Source organism: Rhamphochromis longiceps, linkage group LG6 (assembly GCF_057381845.1).
Source record: "Rhamphochromis longiceps isolate RC_006_pf linkage group LG6, R_longiceps_female_GT1.1, whole genome shotgun sequence".
In the NCBI taxonomy this organism is placed as follows: domain Eukaryota; kingdom Metazoa; phylum Chordata; class Actinopteri; order Cichliformes; family Cichlidae; genus Rhamphochromis; species Rhamphochromis longiceps.
In genome coordinates this window covers 38,566,375-38,589,665 of record NC_140562.1, presented here as the reverse complement: position 1 = coordinate 38,589,665, position 23,291 = coordinate 38,566,375, and the positions used below count along the sequence as shown (strand labels likewise).

At 38.3% G+C, this 23,291-nt stretch overlaps 1 protein-coding gene across 2 annotated transcripts; it reads left to right on the top strand.

Moving 5' to 3' along the window:
- Window positions 1-37: 37 nt before the first annotated feature.
- slc44a2 (solute carrier family 44 member 2 (CTL2 blood group)) lies at window positions 38-22,906 on the top strand. Of its 2 annotated transcripts, none has more exons than XM_085410647.1 (22): window positions 38-215; window positions 11,562-11,610; window positions 11,719-11,792; window positions 13,033-13,117; window positions 13,957-14,041; window positions 14,145-14,264; window positions 14,352-14,412; window positions 14,499-14,625; window positions 16,327-16,410; window positions 16,555-16,667; window positions 16,747-16,878; window positions 16,965-17,064; window positions 17,729-17,821; window positions 17,955-18,039; window positions 18,215-18,477; window positions 18,669-18,763; window positions 18,941-19,044; window positions 19,136-19,209; window positions 19,296-19,366; window positions 19,466-19,554; window positions 19,642-19,726; window positions 19,970-21,357. In XM_085410647.1, the coding sequence occupies exons 1-22, from the start codon at window positions 179-181 to the stop codon at window positions 20,470-20,472; spliced, it is 2,529 nt and encodes an 842-aa protein (XP_085266773.1). In that variant the 5' UTR covers window positions 38-178; the 3' UTR covers window positions 20,473-21,357. The 2 variants fall into 2 exon arrangements, with proteins under 2 accessions (XP_085266773.1, XP_085266774.1); XM_085410648.1 differs by lacking the exon at window positions 19,970-21,357 and adding an exon at window positions 22,106-22,906 and having other exon boundaries at window positions 40-215.
- Window positions 22,907-23,291: the final 385 nt, after the last annotated feature.

The window sequence follows — 23,291 nt, the reverse complement described above, 5'->3', positions numbered from 1 at the left end:
CTCCTTTCCGTTAGACTGGAATGCGCTTTGCTCCAATTTGGCTTGGGGTGGTCTCCGTCTTCAGTCTGCTGTGTGGCTGTTGCAGTCGGTCACTGTTATTGATGTTTTTTTGCCTCGACATTTCCATGGAAACTGTCCTGGGTTAGGTCTGATCAGCAGCAAGCAGCAGTGCGTGAGAATGGAGATGGAGGAGAAAAACCCGGACCCCAAATACGGTAAAAACAGTTTGTTTTACGGCTTTCTCTTCGATCTTTCTTTCTTTTTTCTTTAAACGGGGGAAGAAATGGAAACAATGACTGCAATGGATGGATGGGTGTGGACCTCATGAGTGTCATGCAGATCTGGAGATATCCACATCTTCAGCAACCGGACTATTTTTTTTTCCCGATTTATCTTTAAACTCTGAGAAAACGCCCTTTAAGTTGCATTTAATTATTCAGTTTGCATTGCACAGCGGGTGTAGAATGCGTACTCTAAACGAGTCGTTTATTTGTCATTAAATTACAGCCTGTATAACAAACTAAATATAGCTAAAAAAAAAAAAAATCGAACAAAAACTAAAGGTAGTTAATTATTGCTCTTTCGGTTAATTAGGGGTAATAAACAGAACTAGGTTGCCGGGTTTTTCCCTATTAGGCTTTATATGGAGGCGATTCTGTACTGCAGGAACACACAGAAACAGAGCAGAGTGGAGAAGGAGAGCACATATGCTGTCTCTTGGGCTCCATAACCATTTGGTATTTTGTAGATTGACATATGGCTGCTTCATCCACAGATGCACACAGCCTTTTGCAAACACATACATTTCACAGATGTTCACAGCTTTTGTCTATTTATTACATTTTCGTACACTTAGTGTGGAAAAATAATCTTCTATGTCAGTCAAACGTATGACTCATTGCAGATTATTATGTGCCACACATGCATTTTTTCCACCACCACCAAGTTAGCAGCCCACAGCAGCCTGGCGTGGTCTGGGCAGGGTTGTTATTCATATGGACTGTTGAGTCATGAAGTTTTTGTAACCACTGTTATTCTTTCTTTAATACTCCATGTCTACATTATTACATGAAAGGTTGTTCTTAGAAGGCTAAAAACCAAACCACAATCCTCATGCATTGGGAAAACTGCCCTAATACTGCCTTACTATTGAGCTATTCCTTATTTCACAATGCAAATTGAAATGTTAAATCCACATCTTCTCCAGTCAACTCCCATAGTGGGCCATTTCCTTGTGGTTTTCCTGTTGCTATACAGTGATCTGTTTTCCTCAACTGCCCTCTCCCATGACTCAAGGGTCAAAGACCATAAGCCCTTTAAACTCAAGATAAAGGTTTATACGACACCAATGTACAATACACATTTCAGCTCCTTAAACATGAGTTTTTATTTGGAGTTTCAGTTTAAACTGTAAGCAGTCACTGGCTTCTTACTACTATTGCCACATTTCCTCCATGTCTACGAAAGTGTGCGTGCTTGCAGGCAGGCCACAACCCGCTCTGCCTCGCCTGTGTTCAGCCTTGTCTGTACTACCCACTCAACAGATTTAGGAAAGTGATTTTCAGTCAATATCAAGCTGGGAAATAAACACAAACACACACACACACACACATACAGCTCTGTACACAGACAGAGATGCCGCTGACGATATTCGTCATTTTTGATGATCATTGATTTAGTTGGTTTTAGAAAATCTGCTTTTTCTTGATGTGAAAAGTAGCGACTCTGAGGAGTAACAAGAGACAGTGATCAAAGCCAGTGGATGACAGATTTATGTATCTCCTTTAAAAAGACTTTAGTATGTTTCCTTGTTCCACTGACCTCATTAGTGGCTTCAGGAGGAGTATTTGAAGCAGTTACAGCTGCTTGGCACAGTACAGGAACAGTTTTACACAGAGTGGCTTCTGTCCTGTATTGTAATGATGTTCAATGAATCTGCGTGCCTGGAATATAAAGATAAAAAATTCAGGGATAAGCACTCTTGTGACGAGATATATTCAGAATGTCTCCTTGTGTATGCAGTCTGTGAGTGTACATACAATCATGCACAACCACAGTAGCCACTATCCCATTAAGGTAGGCAGGGAAAGGTTCATCTGATAACCCCTTTGGGCCCATTAGCACATCATCAGTCATGACATCATCTCTCCCTTAAACACGCACACATACACGCACACAAACAAATACACGCAGAGTCACACACAGTACTATACAACTAAAGGCTGGATCATTGGCAGATACTTTTAACCCGTTACTGACCTGAACCTGAGATCTGAAGGGCCTTATACATTTTCACAGCCTAGGTTCTGTGTAATGAAGTACCTGAGGACATCCGGTTACCAAAGTGAAAAAAATATATGTATGTATTTTTAACCTTTTAAAAAATGTGTTTAAGGTGGCAGACTGACATCAGTGAACATTTTGCCAATTACATAAACGAACAAGACGACTTACACGATATTTGGCAGCCTGAACACAACAACAACAAGAAGAACAAATCTGCTCGCATGCTTTTCAGCACAATCAGAGATTGTTTTATGGACAAAACAGGCAAAGAGCCGCCTGTTCCTCCAGCTCTAATGGAGCTGTGTCTCACATTCACAGATGGCCCTACAAATGAAAGGCTGAAGGGAGAATCTCTTAATGTTTATCTTCAGAAGAGAGACAGAGGAAACTTAGTAGTGATGGCAGACTGTGTGGGGTAAAACTAAAAAGCAACAATAATAAATGCTGGAGAAGAAATATCTAAGCACTCTGTTATTTATTTATTTATTGCAACTCTTCTTTTACAGTATTCTTGCCCAGAATAAATATTCTTACACCAATAGCTTTATAACAGTTTGGTAGTTTGAGCTCTGTTCCATTCAGGTGCTATGGCTTAGCGGCTCTGCTATCATTGGTAAATTTATGAATGAGAAACACACTGTAAAGTGGGTTGTAGATCCTAATAAAGGTTCAAAAGGTGCTACGTATGTGTAGATCATTCAAAATTATGTCCCCAGTGGCCCCTACTCATTTTGTTTGAAGAGAAAAAGCGAATCTACTACTACTGTTCTTAAAAAAAAATCGATGTACGTCAGTGCTAATACAGGTTAAAATGCTTGATTCATAAGAACAAGGCTGATTTTTGTGGTCATGTCTATTTGCAGAAGAGGCCAAGATACAATATTGTGCCCAAGGCTAAAGTCACCCTTCATTTGTTTATATTTTGCTAGAAAAATGAGAAATGGGTGTAGCAAATTATCAAAACATCTGCAAACATTCATAGGGATACAGTATGTAAGGCAAAAACAGAACTTGCACTATTCTCATGGGTTTGAAAGTTAATATTTGACATGATGGCCTTTATTCTTCAGCGCACTCTGAACTCTCTTATACCTGCATTCTTGTAATTACTTAAAATAGCTCAGGGGCAGATACATCTCTCGGGTTTTGTGTCAGGTCTTTACTCGATTTTTGGCTAATTCTTAAAGACATGACCTTCAGATAGTGTGCATCTGCTGTAGATGCTTTTTAAGCCTGCCACTTTGTTTGTCTGTTTCTTTTCATCCTCTTTTTGTCAAGTTTCCTCTCATTTTTAAAAGACTGAGATATTTCAAGTCTCAAGTTAAGACTAGACTAAAAGTAAGTTAGACACAAAACAAAACAGCAAACATGTTTAAAGTGACCCAGCACATGATCACATGGGAAGCTGTGCCAGAGTCTCAGAATGTGTAAATTCAATGCACTAAAACTCCATCCGGCCATCGGCTTTGAACTGAGAACCTCTTTGCTTTGGAACAACCACAAGTGTTCACACGTTGCACCACCGGTGGTTAGCAAAGTGCATTGGTTAGCTTTGAGAATTTCACAAAGGTTGATTCATTAACCTGTAACCCCAGGAACTCAACTAGTGGTGTAAGTTTTACCATTATTTTATTTTATTATTTTATTTTATTAGTGTATTTTACCATTATATAGCTATTTATGAAGAAAAAAATGTAATCAAATGTACTGAGAATGTTTTAGGGTTTTTTTAAATTTCAGATAAACTTCCTGTGAAATTAATAGTTTAGCTAAGACTTTATGTTCTAACTGCACCATTCTGAGAGTGTTTAAAGAATGTTGTCACGTTTCAGTTCATAAAATGTTCCCACACTGTTACAATCCAACACTGAGTGTGTATTTGAGGTCTGAGATGAAACATTGTTTCATTATGTGATTCTGAAACTGTTTTCATAATGTTGCACTGAGAATGTTTTTCCACTGTAATCTGTCACATACCAGCAGAGGTGGTCATGTGCCACCAGAGTGGGATGGCGTTATCTCTGATGTGCTTATCAGCTCATTGCTGTGTATATGTCAGACATGCGCAATGCATCAACATTTGCCATAGGATGACTGTGGTTATAATGGCTTTGTTCATTGTTCCGTTTGAAACCACTGAGAGGTGGGTGCACTCAGAATGAGGTAACAAGCTGATAAAACAAAACAGGACGCCGTGGAAACAGAAAGAGGGCAAGTCGGCTAAAATTTTAAGAACAAACGACACAGTAGCTCAGGGGTGAGAATTTTTTTTTTACAGGTGGCAGTGCAGCTGCAGCACATGCAGGCACACTCTGTAAAACACAGCTTATCTTGTTGATTCAGTGAACTGAGCTGAAGTCTGAAATAACCATTATGTGTTGGGGTTAAAGACTGTTTTGATGTGAGAACAAGCACCCACAACTGAAGCAAACACTCTCTGCAGCAAGATGTATAAAACTGGCACATTTTAGTTTTTAGTTCATGTTTTTGGCAGCTTTGGCAGTTATCAGGTGCCACAAGTCTCTGTTTATTTCGATATCCTGTCTCAATTTTTCCATCGATACTTCTTTGCTGCAATTGGGCTGACGCAGCTTTTGCAAGGAGGAAACCCACAGAGTAAAAGAGGGAATTGGAGGTGAAGGCAGAGCTTTGAAATCTAAAATAAGGAAGTGAAGAGTAAGAAGCTAGAGGACACGCAAGCACTGTTATACAGGAAGGACCTTTAAAGAAACAACAACAGAACACAGAACACTGAGACGTATCTGTAAAACCATCCGTGACACAAACTGAGAGCAAAACAGCACCGGAATGACAAAATATGATGGAAAAGGTAATTTGCAAGCCTGCATTTCTTACATAACTGTGACTGAACGTCTTTTTGATAGACTTGTGAGATAGTTGAGTAATGGCTCACAGTCCTCTAATTGTGATGGCTAATGTGCTGCTTCACTGCTAATAAGCATAGTTTGTCTCAGATAACGTGACGCTTTTTGGTCGTTCCTCCATTGTGTGAGGAGAGCACGTGTGTTTAAGTTCTATATGTGTGCGTGTGTGCAAGGGAGAGTGTATTGTTTCCTCGGTAAGTGTAATGCAGTTAGAAGAAACAGATGGGGCTGGCTCTAGTGCTCGGCCCATTGTTTGTGCTATAGATCCTTTAATAAAAGTATCTGTTTTTAAAAAAATGTTAAAAACTGCTCAACTATAGATTTTAGGAGAAAGTAGTAGGCCAGGTTGACGCTGACAGTAATAGGTCATGTGTGACACATCACAGAGTCTGACATCAGTTCATATTTTAACAGGATGTAGCTTGTGTTTATTAGTGAGAAGTCTTTTCTCACTGATTCTCAAAAACGTTGGCTTGCACTTTTGGCTTCGTTTCACTGTAACCAACGTGGGTTTGGTTTATGCTTCTCTCCCCTGTTGAGTATGAGGTGTTTCCATGGCGGCTGGCGATGTCCACAGGGGGCTCCCACTGTCACCGGGGAGCCATTTTGTGGGTTGCTAGGCATGACGGTCAGGCAGAAGAATCCTTTTGTTCTGTAGAAGTCACTACATGAAGTCACTCTAATGAAATACTCCCTTGTACACATATATACATTCCAGATAAAAGCATTTTCTGCAACACTTTGGCCTGCAGCCTACCTGTAAATGTGTAGTAAATGTAGTGACTATTATTTCGTAGCTAGTTTCACTTTGGTTTAAACACAGAGGCAGTGACAGCTATATTTTGAATGCCTAATTTTTTCTTATTATCCAAATTTCATTTATTTATTTCACTTATTTATTTTCGTGTAAAAATGTACCAAAAGCTGCATATGTAAAGCAGCTTACGTCTTTCTCTTTTTCTCTCTTTTGTTTTTGGTTCTTTCTTTTCTTTCTTCTTTTGCATTTCCATAGTAGACACCACAGATACAGACAGGAAATGTGGTGAGAGACAAAGAGGGAGGATGTGCAACATGACTCCATTATTGAAAGGGCGGGCCTGTCATAAAGTGTTTTTACCATAAGCCCAAAAAAGTGTTGAGCAGCTTTACTGAACACTTAGACAGACGTGTTACATAAAAGAGGAAACTTTTTTCATTACAATTATGACATATGCTATGTCAGTCATAGATAGTGCTATATTTAAAAAAAAAAAAAAAAAGGCCCTTTCCTGATTTTTTGCATATTTGATGCCAAAGCTGTCAGAGCAATCAGGTTGCTTATTTTCCAGTCAGCAGTCCAAGACCCATATAATCAATCTGGTATTATTTTAAACATTAGATGCAGCAGATACAAATTACTGAGAAACAACACTGTCCAACATTTTTGCTTCACCGGGAGTTTTTAATTCTATGCTTTCAGCAAAAATGAAATATGAAGACAAGACACAGCAATGAAGGTTAAAAGGGGTCAATTGTTAAATGTGAAAAATAATGACCTGTGACTCAGGCTGGCTGTTGAAGGTTAGGATGGAGTTTTGCAGAAGAAGGAGGCATGTGAGCTGTTAAACTAATAAGCCAAGAAAGGAGGATAAATCTTGACATATTCCCAGCTGCCTATGTTATGCACTTTATTAGAGTAGCTTTGCATGATTCATTGCTTCAAATAATGTTTATTTATAATTTTTTATCTTAGTCTTGAGGCATACCCTTTGTTTTTCCTTTCGAAGAAACAAGCTCCCTTACCTATTAATAAAGTAGTAGTAATGCAGTATGTACTATTTTACAGAAAAAAAGGGGAAATTATATTAGGTCCCATTTAAAAATCACATTGACAGAACTAAACACATCTAAGCGGGCCAAAGATTTTCTGCTGCCAAACATTATGGCATAGAAATCTGAGTGAAACTCCTGGGTAGCTGAAGAGGCCGATGAATGATGGGATGCAGATGTGCAAGTTGTTGAGGTGCCTCACCCACATGGGCGAGGCAAACTCACAAACACAGAGACGTACACAGGGGACAAGAAACACAGGGAATGGGAGGCAAATGGAAAGACGGGAGTCTTGGTGAAGACCATAAAATATTTATGAAAAATCATTATGGACTCTCAAAATAGCTGTAAATTATATATTATTTTTCTGTAATACAAAAATGTATCTTATATACTTTATTCACAATCCAAAAGCAAAGCCCAACAATGTAATTGTATACCTGTGTTGTTAACTTTTAATACATGTTTGGTGTAGTTGTTCTGCCCCTTATCAAAATAAATTCCAAGAAAATTTAAATTAAAAAAATAACCATGCCCTTAAAAGTTGTTAAAATTGTATGATTAATATAGACAGTGTATCCCATAAACGTAATGTTGTACAAGTACACTGTTATACTGTGAATTTATATTGAGCTGTATCTCCCAGATCTTTCGACATGTGTCTGTCTCAGATAGCTGACCGGTCAGTGTCAGAGCCGACCTGACTGTTGTCCATTCATCCATCGGGTCACCAGTCCAGTGCAGGGATAACACAGAAAGACAAACAGCCATTCACACTCACATTTACACCTACACCAACTTTAGAATCACCAGTTAACCGAACCACAAACATGTGATTTGGACTGTGGGAGAAAGCCAAGGTACCCCGAGAAAATCAGTTCAAACACAGGGAGAACATGAACTCCACACAGAAAAGCCCCAGGCCGCCAGCTTTGAAAGCAGGATCTTTTTTTTTTTTTGCTGTGAGGGAACAGAGTTAACCACTGCCCCACTGTGCTCCACTTCTTTCAGCATATGTTTATTTGTTTATTTATAAGGAACCCCATTAGCTTCCACAACAGTGGTTGCTAGTCTTCCTGGGGCCCAAACCATCAAATACCACCAAATAAAATGTTACACAATGAGTTGGATGCAAATTGTCCACATAATTTGGCTTTTACATCCACAATAAGGTTTTACAATTCTGAAAATGTAAACATGTGAATATTAAAAATTATATAAAAAAACCAAAAAAAAACCAAAAAACAAAACACTCAAACAAAATACGCAATTTCCATTACAAGTGACATTACCCTCTACAATTTTTACAAATAAATTAAAAACTGCCTAAATAGGCTTTTAGGTGATTTTTAAAATTATGAATAGAAGCCAATTCTCTAATTGCATAAGGCAACTTATTCCACTGAAAAGATGCTCTAAATATAACAGAGTTTTTCAAAAAGTTACTTTTAACTCGAGGAGTTACTAAATTGTGGTTAGTTGAAAATCGTGTGGCATGGTTATGTATTTCATCTGGATACTGCAACTGAGCATAAAAAAAGTGTGGTGTGTTTACCAGTATTGCTTTCTTTAAAAATACAAGTAAGCCATAGTATAATTTAGCTTGTACAGAAAGCCAAGAAAGTTTATCGTGCATTTTATCAATACTTGTATAATATGAACACCTTAACACTAATCTGGCCGCCCTAGTTTGGACTAACTGAAGTCTGTTCAGATCTGTCTTATTAGCTGCTGACCAAATGATTGAGCAGTACTCTAGATGAGATAATACTAGTGCATTAATGACATCTTTCATAATTGAAGAAGTGCTATAAAAAGAGCATTTCCTAGCTATAGCTATGCCCTGTCCCATTTTCTTAATAACAGAGTTGATGTGCTGAGACCATGAAAGGTGGTGGTTTATGGTAACACAAGTAATTTAATCTGGGTGACCTGTTCTAATACTGATCCAGCTATGGAAAGATTTAGTTGTGGGCTGTTGACTAAGCGTACTCTACTTCCTGTTAACATGGCTTTGGATTTCGACACGTTTAAAATCATGTTGTTTTTACTTATCCAATCAAACACGTTCAGCAAATCTAGTTGTAATACGCTTGTCAATTCAGAGTGGCTACTGGCTGAATAAAACATGGTGCAATCATCAGCATACATTACAAGATGAGATTTATCCAGGACATACGGCAAATCATTTGTAAAGACTGAGTAGAGAAGTGGACCGAGGCAGCTGCCTTGGGGTAGACCACAGTTCATATAACAGCCCTCCGAGAAATAACCATTATAATAAACCTTTTGCCTTCTTCCAGACAAATAACTTTCCATCCAGCACAAAGCAGCTGGTGAAAATCCATAACATTTTAGTTTATCTATCAAAAGATCATGATTTATCAAATCAAATGCAGCACTAAAATCCAAAAATACCACCCCGGCCAAATTCCCATTATCTAGATATTTGTACCAGTTATCTGTCATGTGAATGAGAGCTGAACTGGTGGAATAACCAGGTTTGTAGGCATGTTGAAACTGAGTGAGTAACTGATTTTCTGTTAGGTAATGTTGAATTTGTTCATAGACAATCCTCTCCATAATTTTACTTAGAACGGGGAGTAGACTAATAGGTCTGCTATTGACACCATTAAAAACGTCATTCTTGTTTTTAGGAATGGGAATTATTTTCGATTCTTTCCACTGCAATGGAAATAAGCTGTATGCCAAAGATCTATTAAATATGTGACATATAGGAAGGGACACGAACTTGGCTGCAACTTTGAGCAGTTTACTGTCTATGTTATCAGAGCCGGAGGATGTATCGTCAGGAAGTGATATCAATAAGCGCTCTACCATCTCTACATTCACTGCCTCAAACTTAAATCGGCATTGCTTATTATTCATGATAACATCCTGTATAAGACGACGTGATAAGGTGGGATCACCTCTGCTCATATTAGATTTTAAATTTGTTATTTTATTGCTGTAATAATTCACAAAATAATTGGCTATGTCCTTAGCTTTACTTATAAATGTACCACCCGTGTAGATGTGAGACATCACCGGAGCAAGATCTCTACCCATTATATTATTTAAAACTTTCCACACCTTTTTGCTGTCCTTATTGGCCTCCTTGAGCTTAAGTTGATAATATTCTTTCTTCTTGCGCCTATTCAATTTAGTTACTTGATTTCTTAACTCGCGATATCTTGCCCACTCTTGTGGACTGACAGACTTATGTGCTTTTGCTTTTGCTATATCCCTTTCTGACATTGCAACCTTAAGTTCATTATCTAACCAAGGTGCGTAGTTCTTTTTAACAGTAAATCTTTTTAAGGGGGCATGTTTGTCAGCCAGGTAGCAAAAGTTTTCAATAAACATAGATAATGCCATATCAGGGTCACTCTCGAGGCAGATGTCAGTCCAGTGAATTTCTTTTACGTCATTAATATACTTATCTGCATTAAAATATTTGTATGATCTATGAAAAATAATCTTTTGTGCAGTTTTCAGTGGTTTCATTTTCTTGGTCAAACCTACAAGATTATGGTCACTATAACCAACTGGAATAGAAACAATATTAGAGCAATGCTCAGGAACATTTGTATATATATGATCAATATGATCAGTATATATATGATGACCTATGACCTCCTGCGTTGACCGTGACCCGGGTGGGAATGGTGATCATCTGAGACAGGCAACAGGCCGACGCTGATGAACTTATCTTTTTCCTTAAAGGACAAGAAGGAGCTGACCAATTTATATTAAAGTCTCCTAATAAGAACATGTCTTTGTTTTCCTCAGTTACTCTTTCCAGCATTTTACAAATTCGTTTTACATACAACATATTACTACTTGGGGGTCTATAGCAGCAACCTGCTAATACAGGCCTGCCATAGAGCGGGTGTAACTGAACCCACACAATTTCCAGGTCGTTAAACATTAAGTCCATACGTAGTTTGCTTGCCATATTATCATTAATGTATAGGGCTACGCCCCCTCCAAATCTGTTTCTGTCCTTCCTATACAACTTATAACCGTTTATTTCAAATTTATTATTCTCAAAGGCAGCATCTAAATGTGTCTCGGAAATAGCCAGCACACTTATCGTATTTGTTGACAACAGTGACTGAATTTCCTGAACCTTATATTTAAGGCTACAAATATTGACATGAGCCACTGAAAAATCTTTACCGGAGAATCCGGGAATAAGTATAGGATCCAACATTTGCAGACCGATCGATCTCAACAGCTACAAATGGCAACATTGCTGAAGTCTAAATATTAATTCCGGCGTTCTGTGACCTCGGTTTAACAATTAATTTGTCATATTTCAGGATGGCAATATCACCTCTGTCTCTGGCCGCTCTCAGCTGTGGTTGTGGTTTACATTTTAAAAGACGACCATTAATCAAAAAATATCTCTGAAATGAGAACAAATTAAGGAAACCTCGGGTTTCATTTCCCCAGGTTTAATTTTGGGATCAATTCACCGCAGCCTTTGTCAAGTATCAACAGACTGAAAGCCATTGTTTGAAGTCTAATTTCTAATAACAGGCATTACTAAACCTGTTGTTCTGTTTTCGTCCACAGGGGAGTCCAGAAAGTTTGATCCAAACTTCAAAGGGCCGATCCACAACAGGTGAGACGTCTGCTTTGATTACTGGTGATCTTTTGCTGTCGGCTGTATATAGCAGACTTTAATGGCAACATGTTGCACCTGCTTTCCCTTCCTCTTTTCTTTCCTCAGGGGCTGCACAGATATCCTCTGCTGTATACTCTTCATCTTAGCCTTGCTGGGGTACTTTGCTGTGGGTATCATTGGTAAGACTGATCTCTCATCACTATAGTGTGTTCTGAGCATTATTTATATTTAGGTTGTTATGTTTTTTTACCATACAAAATTTGTGCATGGGTGGTGTCTAATATTATTAATCAGAAGTGGGAAGTGAGGCACTACCTTGGGTGGAGTGAGATGAACTTTATTAACATGTAGTCCAAGTCGTGTGAAAATGCCTGTTTTTACAGTAGCCAGTCTACATAAGCCAAGTTATAAATAAAATAGTTTCTGACTGGTTGTAATTCTACTGCCTCAAAGAAGGAAGTAAAACATCCTGTTCAACATCTCTGTGCAGCTCTCCTCCATTGTGAGGTTTGATGAGACAGAAAGCTACTTATGAGCTCGAAGCCAGAATAAACAAGTGAGAGTGATTTTTCCAAAGGTTTTCTCATCATTAGGCACCACAGAGGTAACACTACCAATAACAGCTCCCAGCTACTTGCATTTTGGAAACATTTGTGAAAATTCAACCATTGGCAAAGTTATTTAGGTCAAAACACCTGCCTGTTTATTGTGCATCATGCACACTGATTACTGCACGTACTACAACATCTGTTTACAAAGTAATTATTTGCATTATCTGCGACTTGAAGTCTTGCACATCGGCTACATTCCCTCCACCCAACCACAAGCCCCCACTACAACCAATACCTTTGAAAAGCAACATAAGTGGCCATCGGTTTTCAAGCAAAACATACAATGTACATTTACTGTTAAATTATAACACATATTCCCAACCTCACAGGACTTATCTAGCAATTTATTAGTGACTTTATAAATAGATTGCAGCTTAGAAAAACCAGGAAATGTCTCAGACACCACCCAGTGGGAAGGAAATATAGCTGAAGCCAAAGTTAGCTGAAATAGATAAGCGTTACGCAACATGTTTTATTTTTATGTTATGAGTTACACTGAGGATCACGCCAGTCTGTCCCACACTCTGTGTATGCTGTCAAAGCTGGAAGGTGTTTACACATTAAAGTCACAATACTGTGTGGGTCTACTTTCTCAGTCTTTCTTTTTAACTCCTTCATGAGGCTGTTGTCTAATTTAAGACCAGGAGCTTTTTTAAACTCAGACTTTAATTCAGAAATGTTCATATATCTGAATTTCTAAATGTATTAGAAGATGTTTATTTTATTTAAGCATTAAATAAAAGGAGCGTGCTCATGAGGAATTTAAGATGGTATTTTATTTCTTTACTTCCTGGTGTTCTCTTTGCAGCCTGGTCTCAAGGGGACCCCAGGAAAGTCATTTATCCCACAGACAGCAGAGGTCAGTTCTGCGGACAAGCTGGAACACCTCTGGAGTAAGTTACAGTGTAAAAGAGCATTTGTGTTCTTGGAAACCTTCTATAATTGGATGATCTTAAGTATGATAATACTATAATAACAACAATAAAAATAATTGCTTTAATCTCATACTCTTTATTTAGTGCTTACATTTATTTATGATGAATGCAGGTGGTCACAACAGTTTAAGAAATGTTCAGAGTTACTTGTGTGGCCACTTTGATCAACACAGGCCACTGTAGCAGTCAGCAAATGCAGTTATTTTACAAGTGATATGGCCTGTTTTACTAACACACACCAAAGGATTTGTTTGGAGGAAATACTGGTACTTTAATTGCATGTTACTCAGCCTGAACTATGAAATAATTACAAGAAATCAAATCAAATTTTCTATTCTAATTCTAACTGGAGAGTTTATTGAATCTTCTGACAAGTGTTGAGCGGGCGGGCAGCCCGGGTTCGAGTCCAACCCGCATGTCTTCCCCACTCTCTCTGCCCCTGCTTTCCTGTCCTCTCTTCACTGTGTCTATCAAATAAAAGTTGAAAAAGGCCAGAAAAAAAACATTATTCTTAGCAACATTGTGATGAGGTTTTTCCTCTGGTACAGAGGAAAAAAATAGGTATTCTTTTGTAGATACACTAATCGATAGCGAAATCCAACAGGTGACCAGGAAACAAAACCAAACCACAAAAGATGGTGATCACAGTTGTAGAAGAAATAAAGTTCCCTAAAAGACAATGGATAAAATAGGACTTCAAATCAAGACTTCAGAAACCATAGAGTTATATTACAATGACTGCATCCTTATCGTCTATGAAGACCTAATAACATTGTCATTTCACTGTGACACAACAGGAAGAAACCACTTCTGTTCTACTTCAACATCCTGAAATGTGCCAGCCCTCTTGTGCTGCTGGAGTTTCAGTGTCCCACCACACAGGTCAGAAGCATTACTCACTTTATTTTAAGTTGTTCTCAGTCTACTGTAAAGTGTTGAAGTTACGCGGTTAAATGTTAATGTCTTTGTTGTTACATGTGTGCAGTTATGCGTGGAAAGCTGTCCTAATAGGCATCTTACATTGATAAAAGCCAAGGTAGGAAATAAAGATGACCAGGAATACTACAAAAAATACTGCAAGGAAGGAGTGGACTTCACTGGACTGGTAAGCATTGAAAAATTAGATTATTCATATTGTACACATTTCAAGGGGTTCTGCTAAATGTGAAGTAAATTGACTGTTTTCTATCAGAGTCCGCCAGAGATCCTTAAAGATGGCTTGTGCCCAGCTATGCTGATGCCCAGTAAAGCCTGTAAGTGAGATTCTCTGTGTTAAACTGTTTTAAAGGACTTTTGTTTCTGCAGGAAAGTGAAACTAATAAAACCCCTCCCTCCACAGTCACACGCCGGTGCCTTCCTGCTTTGGCAACATTAAAAGGTGGTGTTGTGGTGGTGGGCAACGAGACGACTTTCGATGACGGAAATAGTGGCACTGTCAATGCCAGTGATGTGCTGGAGGCATCAAAGTGAGTGTTTTTCATTGTATAGCAACATGTATGTGCAGCATGTTGCTATTTTATGTTGTCTTAAACCCATAAAACATAAACAACAAAGTGTGTGAAATGAGTTTGACCAAGTGAAACTTTTCCTTCATATTTGTTCTTCTTTGTTCATTAAATTTAATGTTTGATTAGCTAGTTTGATGATTAATTTATTAATTCAATATCAGCCTTAAGCTGTAAGCGTAAGACTCTTTCAGCCCTGTCCAACTGCTGTTTAGTGAATGATTGCTTGTTTTCAATGACCTTGGCACTTATCATGCTAGACATGAGGCATATCAGCTTATCAGTCTCCCTTTACATCTCACTGCAGTGACCCTGGCTGAAGCCTCTGTGTGCTTCAGTTCTGCTCTATTTGTGTTTACCTCAGAAGGTCCTTGTGTTACTGTTTTCCTTCCTGCTCTCACTGCAGAGAGGTTTTCATTGCTCCCTGTATGTTATTCAAGAAGATGATGAGTAATACTTCCTGTTGTTTTCTTGCAGCTGACAGCTTCCTAGAGCTGGATAGCTTCATGCTCCAATACTAAATTGTATGTGGCATATTATGTCAGATATGTTTTCATATAAATTTCATATAAATTTATAACTTAATTATTTTGTCTGGTGACAGCTATGCTTGTTTTCTTAATCTTAGTCTATTAGTTCCTCGGTATAGATGTCCAAAACTAACAAAAGGTTATTGGACAGCTAATGTTAAATGTTAAATATTCAAAGGTTAAAACTGTAGCACTAACATCACTGGAACACTGGAAGTGGTGTAAAATCCAAAATTCAGATCATAAATGACCTAGCATGAGATCATAGGGTAGTGATTCATCAGCATAGCAAACAGTACAGACAATAGTTAGGAGAAAGGTCCAAAACTACTGAGTCCGTGCACAAAAGCAACACAAGGAATTCCCTTGAACAAAATAAAGCAAAGTCCTGTGAAATATAACAAGAAATAACTGAACAAAACCCCAAAACATCCTTGTAGCCTCTGATGAAGGTCAGTCAACCTTTGGAGGAAGCCTTGTGTCTCTTAAACCTTTTTAACCTATGGGTAGTCACTCTGAAGTCATATCATGTCAGGGCAACACTACTAAATGAAGTTAGTGTTTAGCCGTGTGTAGCAGGCAAAACAGTCCTCTTCATTGTTTTAGTAAGTTTTTACAGACAGCTGCAGAATGGTGGTAAACTGAAAAGACAAAATGTTTCTGAAAATGTGTTAAAATAGCAGAGAGCTTATGATATATTTCAGTAATTGATCGGTTCATGTGGACATGTGCAGAGGAGACAGTGGATTCATTGGGCAAAGGATGACAAATATAGAGCTGCTAGGTTGAAGGAAAAGAGGAAGAGGCCTCAAACAAGGTTAATGGAGGTAATGAAGGATGATATGAAGAGGGTTAGTGTGACAGAAGAGATAGGGGGCAGATCCACTGTGGTGACCTGTAAAGGGAGCAGCTGAAAGAAAAAGCTGAAGAAGAAGAAGATCAGTTTGTTTACATGACCATTTCTGACTTTTTGAGTAACCTTTTCTTATCTTTTGTGACTTTTAGGGCTCTATACAACACGGGGTTCTTTTTAAGCATCCGTTCTCTAATAAACATAATATTTCTAATATGACAGTTAAATGTTTAAGGATATAATTGGTCATGTTTTTAGACTCATTTCATTTTGTTACAGGAAGTCAAATATAGCTGTGGAAGCTCGTCAGGTTGCCATGAGAATCTTTGAGGACTACACTCATTCTTGGCATTGGATATTACTGTAAGTCTCCCTACTCTCTGCTATCACAGTAATAGACTAAATGTTCAATCACAGAACTACATAACTTATAAATTAGGATATAAAACCAGAATATATAGACAGAACACCTTCATCACCAAGTCATTAACCATAATATGTGTCCAGCGGTCTGGTGATAGCCATGGTCGTCAGCTTGATTTTCATCGTCCTGCTGCGATTCTTGGCTGGCATCATGGTCTGGATCATGATTATTTTGGTTATCCTAGTCATTGGTTATGGTAAGTCCTTAGCTTCTGACAAAGTTAAAGATTGTTCTGACTGAAAAAAAGGTCAGCCAATTAACTTGTCCATTTTTAGGCATTTTCCACTGTTACATGGAGTTTGCCAGCTTGAAGGGTGAGCCTGGTGCTGATGTCACCATCCGTGACCTGGGCCTGCAAACGGACTTCTCTGTCTACCTGCAGATCAGGCAGACCTGGCTGGCTTTCAGTAAGCACAGACACACTTTCATTGTTTAGCATGTCTGTGGATGAAGAGTTGACAAATCCCATTAATCTGTTGTGTTCTGTTCGCAGTGATTATCCTGGCTATTGTGGAGTTCATTATCATCCTGCTACTCATCTTCCTCAGGAAGAGAATAATGATTGCCATTGCCCTCATCAAAGAGGCCAGCAGGTCAGTGTGAAATGTGATTTACACCAGGATCTCCCTGGTCTGTTCTCCTGGTTAAAATTAAAAAGTAACCAGATGTGCTCACATATTTAAAAAGTTAGCAGTAGATCAGATGAGAATTATCCCTCGCTGTTTTGATCTTATGGTATGCAGCTTTAATGTTGCACATCTCATCTCTAGCCTGGCATGACTAGAAATCAGATGGAGTTTTATTAATTTAATTGCCAGCTGTTATGTTAGAGTACGCCTGTCTAGTGTTAAACAGCTGAGATAAAACAGACAAAATTAACCACCAGTGGGTAAAAGTAGCAGAGTACGTCACTTCTTAAGAATCAGATATTTCCTGTATGACAAACCCGAAGACCAAATGTAGCTCAGTGGACTATTGCACATGCATTCATAAGATGTGCATGAACTATTTCTGTCCCAGCAAGTGTTAGGCAATAATATGTTAATGCTGTAATCATTGCTGGTGCTAAAAGATTAATTGCATTTGTTTCCTTAGCAATAAAACATCATTGTAAATCAGCTTTACCTCTCCTGCTATACAGTATTGCACTCTTAGAACAAATGTATTAAAAAAAATGTGTTGGACACATTTAACAAATTTTGTGTGAATTTTGACATGACGTTTTTAAAAAAAAATGTATACCATTTTCTTTGTCAGAGCTGTTGGCCACGTTATGTCATCGCTGTTCTACCCACTGCTGACCTTTGCCCTTCTGGCTGTGGTGATCGCTTACTGGGCCATTACTGCAGTGTATCCTTTCAGTTGTCTATGATAATCAAAGATAATCCGAACCTAATTGTCTCCTTTCATCACGGTAGCAGGTATAGCATGACTTTTAAGCAAGGATGTACTTTGCATTCTTCTCCTTGACATGTCTGAACAGCTTCTTATCCACCTCTAATGAGCAGGTGTACAAAGTTTTCAACACCTCTGACTGCCCATTCTCACGAGAGACCTGTAACCCCAAGGTATGCTTCTAAATGTCACTGTTCTGTTAAATTAGCCTGCTAAAGATATTGTAGGTGGCAAGGTGGCAAAGTTATTGGTTGTAAACAAGCACCTGTTTACCTGCACAGCAGCATAGATCACAGAACGAAAGATGTCTTACAATATGCCCCTTCTCTCTCTTTCTCTTGTTCAAAGACATTCAACTCCTCCAATGCATCACTTGTGTGTCCAGATGCAGAGTGCCTGTTTGCTTTTTATGGTGGTGAGACTCTCTACCATAAATACCTCATCCTCTTTCAGTTCTACAACGTCTTCCTTTTCTTTTGGTGTGCAAACTTTGTGACGGCCTTGGGCCAAGTCACTCTGTCGGGTGCATTTGCATCATATTACTGGGCCTTCAAGAAGCCTGAGGATATCCCTGCCTACCCCATCTTCTCCTCTCTTGGAAGGGCCCTAAGGTTAGAAAATACATTTTTAATAATAACAGTTTTTTTATTTGTAGAATTGTTTTAGCGCAGCTTGAAAGGCTTACATGGTAAGATATCTACAACGCTGACAGGAAGTTTTCTCCAAAATGTTTAAACTTTTGTTACCCTAAGATAGAATGACTGATGCTCACAACTAGCCTCTGTTTCCTTGTGCTGATTAGATACCACACAGGCTCTCTGGCTTTTGGCTCTCTCATCCTGTCTTTAGTCCAAGTTATCAGGGTCCTTCTGGAGTATCTGGATCACAAGTTAAAAGGTGAGCTATAACATGTTACATTTGCCTTTTGGTCTCTGTTTATTGTCTTATAATTAAACTCTGTGTTTATATGCATTTACGTTGTTGATACAGACTGTTAAATATACATGCAAACTGCAAGTTTTGCATGTAAAGTACTTGATTCTTATGTTATCATAAACTGTTCCTGCTTCTAAGGTGCTCAAAACAAATTTGCTAAGTTTCTGCTAAGCTGCTTGAAGTGCTGCTTCTGGTGTCTGGAGAAATGTATCAAGTTCCTGAACAGAAATGCGTACATCATGGTGAGTTCCTGTAACTGGACACAGCGGCCTGACAGACCGTCTCAACCGTTAAAGCGCTTCACGATCGTCTTTTTAAATTTTTTTCCTCTAGATTGCAATCTATGGAAAAAACTTCTGCACCGCAGCTCGAGATGCCTTTTTCCTTCTCATGAGAAACATTATTCGGTGAGATTTCATTCATATTCATATTTTATTCACTATTTGCTATTCTTAGCGTCTTTTAATTCAACACTCTCTCATATTCTGCACAGGGTGGCTGTTTTAGATAAAGTGACCGACTTCCTGCTGTTCCTTGGGAAGCTCCTTATTGTTGGCATTGTTGGTAAGAGAGTTTTTTTTTATTTTATTTTTAGATCCAACTGCAGAGAGAAAAATCTGCCTTTCTAGTGTAGATCTACTAATTCACCTTTTTCCTGCATAGGGATTTTCTCTTTCTTCTTCTTCTCCGGAAGAATCAAAGCTGTAGAGCAGGCTGCTCCATCTCTCAACTACTATTGGGTCCCAATACTGGTAGGCACAATTATATTAATAAGGTTTGGTGTTAGTCTTCAGTTTGTCTGTGGCCATTTAATGACATGTGTGACTTTCTCCTGTTAGACAGTGGTAGTGGGATCCTACCTCATCGCCCATGGCTTCTTCAGTGTGTATGCTATGTGTGTGGACACACTTTTCCTCTGCTTCTGTGAGTAATTTTTGCCAAATATCCACATTTCCTCTCTTCCTTTTTTACAAACAGCTGTCTAAATGTGAGCTGCTGGTTTCGTCTTCTTCCTAACAGTTTTCTGACCTTTCTTCTCTTTGTCTCATTTTTCCTATTAATTTCACTTTACTTTAAACCCTACACATTCCTTTCTTTCACCTTTTCATTTTCCCTTAATTTTCCATTAACCCATTCAAAAACACAACATACCCATGCACTTATAAGGTGAGGACTTGGAAAGAAATGACGGCTCTTCTGAAAGGCCTTACTTCATGTCCCCTGAGCTGCATGATATCCTTTCCAAATCAAAGCCGGTGGAGGAAGATCGCAATGGTGTTGAGCAGGCGGATGCTGCGAAACAAGTGGACGAAGTTAAAGTGGAGGAGGAAACACCTCTTCAGCAGCAGGATGGAGAAATACAGCTGAAAGAACAGACAAAGCTGAAGGGGGAAAATGAGGAGGAGCAGGCTTTGCAATCAAAGATAGATGCTGACGAGTCAAAAGAGGAGAAGACGGAGGAACAAAAGATCAGTCTGGAAGATGAGACTGAAAGGAAAGAAGAACCAGAAGTGAAAGAGATGTCAGAAAAGCAGGAGTTGAAAACGGAGGAAAAGGTGGAGGAGGTGTCCACTGCACCTGTGGAGGCAGAGAAAGAGGAGACTGGTGAAAAGAATGAGAAAAAAGAGGAGACTAAGGAAGAAAAACCTTCATCTGGACCACAGGAGTAGATGTTGCAAAGCACCTGAGGCTCAGAAAATCTCATAGAGCATAAAGAATGAAAGATGTGCAACTATACCTTTGTGATATGGACCTGTTAAATGTATGCCATACAACAAGCTAAAGTTTCAGATTGCTTTGCTATGTGAGTATAGGAGGGATGTCCACCTGGAGAGGGTTGAAGGTTTGAAGCAGGTCAAAAGCCCAGTGCATCTCTGTAGCTTGAAAAAAAACAAAACGCTCTTTGTGTTGGTTTTAGAACAGTGTTGGTTTTTATATCGTGAAGATCTGTTGAACATCGTGAGTGCTGAACCTGTGCCTGATTACTGTCACTAATATTTGTTGTCTTAATGCTGTTAACAAATGCACTACAGATACACTTAAGTACCGTGTTTACAGTCAGAACAAACACATCTCAATCAAATCTCTTTCACTGTTTACAATAATACCAGCTGACGCCAAAATGTTAACAGACATATTTGATATACTGTATGAATATTGGATTTTTTCCCCTATGGAACTTGTACATATACAGTAGTGTACATCTGTTATGTATTTTTTGGCTTCAGTCAAGTGGAGATCCTTGCAGAGAGGGGTTCCATATATTGTCTTTCCACCTACTTGCCTTGGTATTTTGGACTGACGTAAGTGCTGTGATTGTGTCGCCATGATGAAGCCATCGTGACCTCTCGGACTCTACGAACCCCCCAGTTTGTTTACTGATGCCTCCTGCCTTGCTCTGTCCCTCCCCTTAAATCTCTCTCTCTTTAAGCACTGCATGGTACTGACATGACCTTCTGAATGCTAACTAACATCTTAAGTCTCTGGATGCTTTTGTACCTTTTTCTTGTCACTTTGTGAAAAATCTAAGTCGTTTTTCCACTAAATTTTCTGATGACATTCCGTCATCACTGCGTGTCAATCTTGATTAAAGGTGATTGTATTTTAATCGTAGTAGTTCAGAATTTCAAGTTTGGTTGGTGTTTTGAAGCAGGTGAGTTTTCATGTGAAATAAATCCCTGGCAATGATTTAAAGCACCTTTAAAGCACACAACAACAAATTTTACATGCCAAAATCAGTCTGTATAAATTTCTCTTCTTCTTCCTTCTTAAAATAATTATCACTTGAATAAATCTACAGTTGGGCTTTAGATACTTAAATCAGAATATCTCTCTCTTTGTTATTAAGAGCATTTTCTTCACAATTGTTTCCCATTTATAGCTTGTGAGCCCTTAAAAGAAGTGGCATCGTGTATACATTGTGACCCTTAATCACATGCTATTGAATTTTGTGTGGAAGTTACTTGTGAACAGTTTGAACTAAGAGATACATGATGAGGTACATGAAGAAGGGAATGAGAAAAGTCATTAAAATAAACGATACATTGTAACCTAAATGTGCCTTTTCCCCTTTTTTCCTTTTAGTCATGTCATTCAGGGTTTTTTAGGAGTATTTAAAGGATCCCCCCCCCCCCCACCTATTTAGATAATACTCAAAGCAATTTACTTAAGTACACCTTAGGGGGCTGTAAGATAAAACTGGCGGCAGATAGACGATGCATAAATAAAAGAAAGATAGATTACAGATCTGTGTTGGTGTGTGTGAGAAAATTGTTCTTCAACTCTCTCTTGTCCATGTTGCAGTGGAGGACCTGGAGCGCAATGATGGATCACAGGAGAGGCCGTATTTCATGTCACAGGACCTGCTCACACTCCTCAAGAAGTCTAATGAAGATTACAAATCAATGGACTAAGCCTCAGTTTGTATTCATGGGTGTATTTTTCTGTGTGTGTGTGTGTGTGTGTGTGTGTCTCAAGTTAAAAGAACAAAAGGAGGAATTACAGTGCCATTTCATTTGTACATAAACAGTGTATTTGTATCTAACTGTCAAATCGGATTCATTTATATTGGTTTTATAATATTACTCTTTGTTTTGTATTTTGTGACAAACTCTTAATTATCTCTCTTTACCTGCATGCACAGGTTGAGATTTATTACAGAAGGAAAATGTGAGCTGGAGTTACAGATGATAAGCCCTGTTGCCTTAAGAGCTATTGCTTTCTGTTTCATTGTATATTTGGATTTTATGTCTATATGGAAGTTTCAGTGGGTACAGTTTAAGGCAGATTGAATAAAGCTGTGCTTTATTAGTTTAACTAAGCATATTGCACTGTTTAAAAATTAACTCACCAAAGCAAAATTCCTTAACTGCAAGTGATTAAATCTTAGTATGATAACCAAAGCCTTAAGAGATTACAAATGACCCAAGTGGTTTAACCTGGATATAGACTCAATATTTTAATAGCTTTGTCTTTATTCTTTTTTGTGTCATACATGCCACTGAAAATGAAACATGTTCATACTGTGTGAATTTTGACTTTGTAAAATGTTTACATTGTCTTTTCTTTTGTATTCAACTAATAAATGTTGGTTTTGACATCCTTTTTTGTTTTTAGTGTTTTGTTGGTTTCTTTAAGCTTTTCTTTATCATTGGATTATCATTATGACTGATTTACTCAGTCCAGCTGTCCATTACTATATGGTGCTGCTTGATAATGTTGGCAAATAACAGTAATATTTACATAAAATGAAATAGCACATACAAAATAATTTTATTTTTGTAAATATCTTTATCTTGGTAAAAACTACTACACTATAACAGGGTTCTACAGGGAACAAGTTGAGAACCGTCTCTACGACGGCCGTCAAGCCGTTAAATCTCAGCATTCATTCTGAGGTACAGCAGCCCATACAACGTACATTATTATAATTAGAATAATTGTGAAAGTGTAATAATTCTACTAGACTTGTGGGCTTTTGAGACAGAAA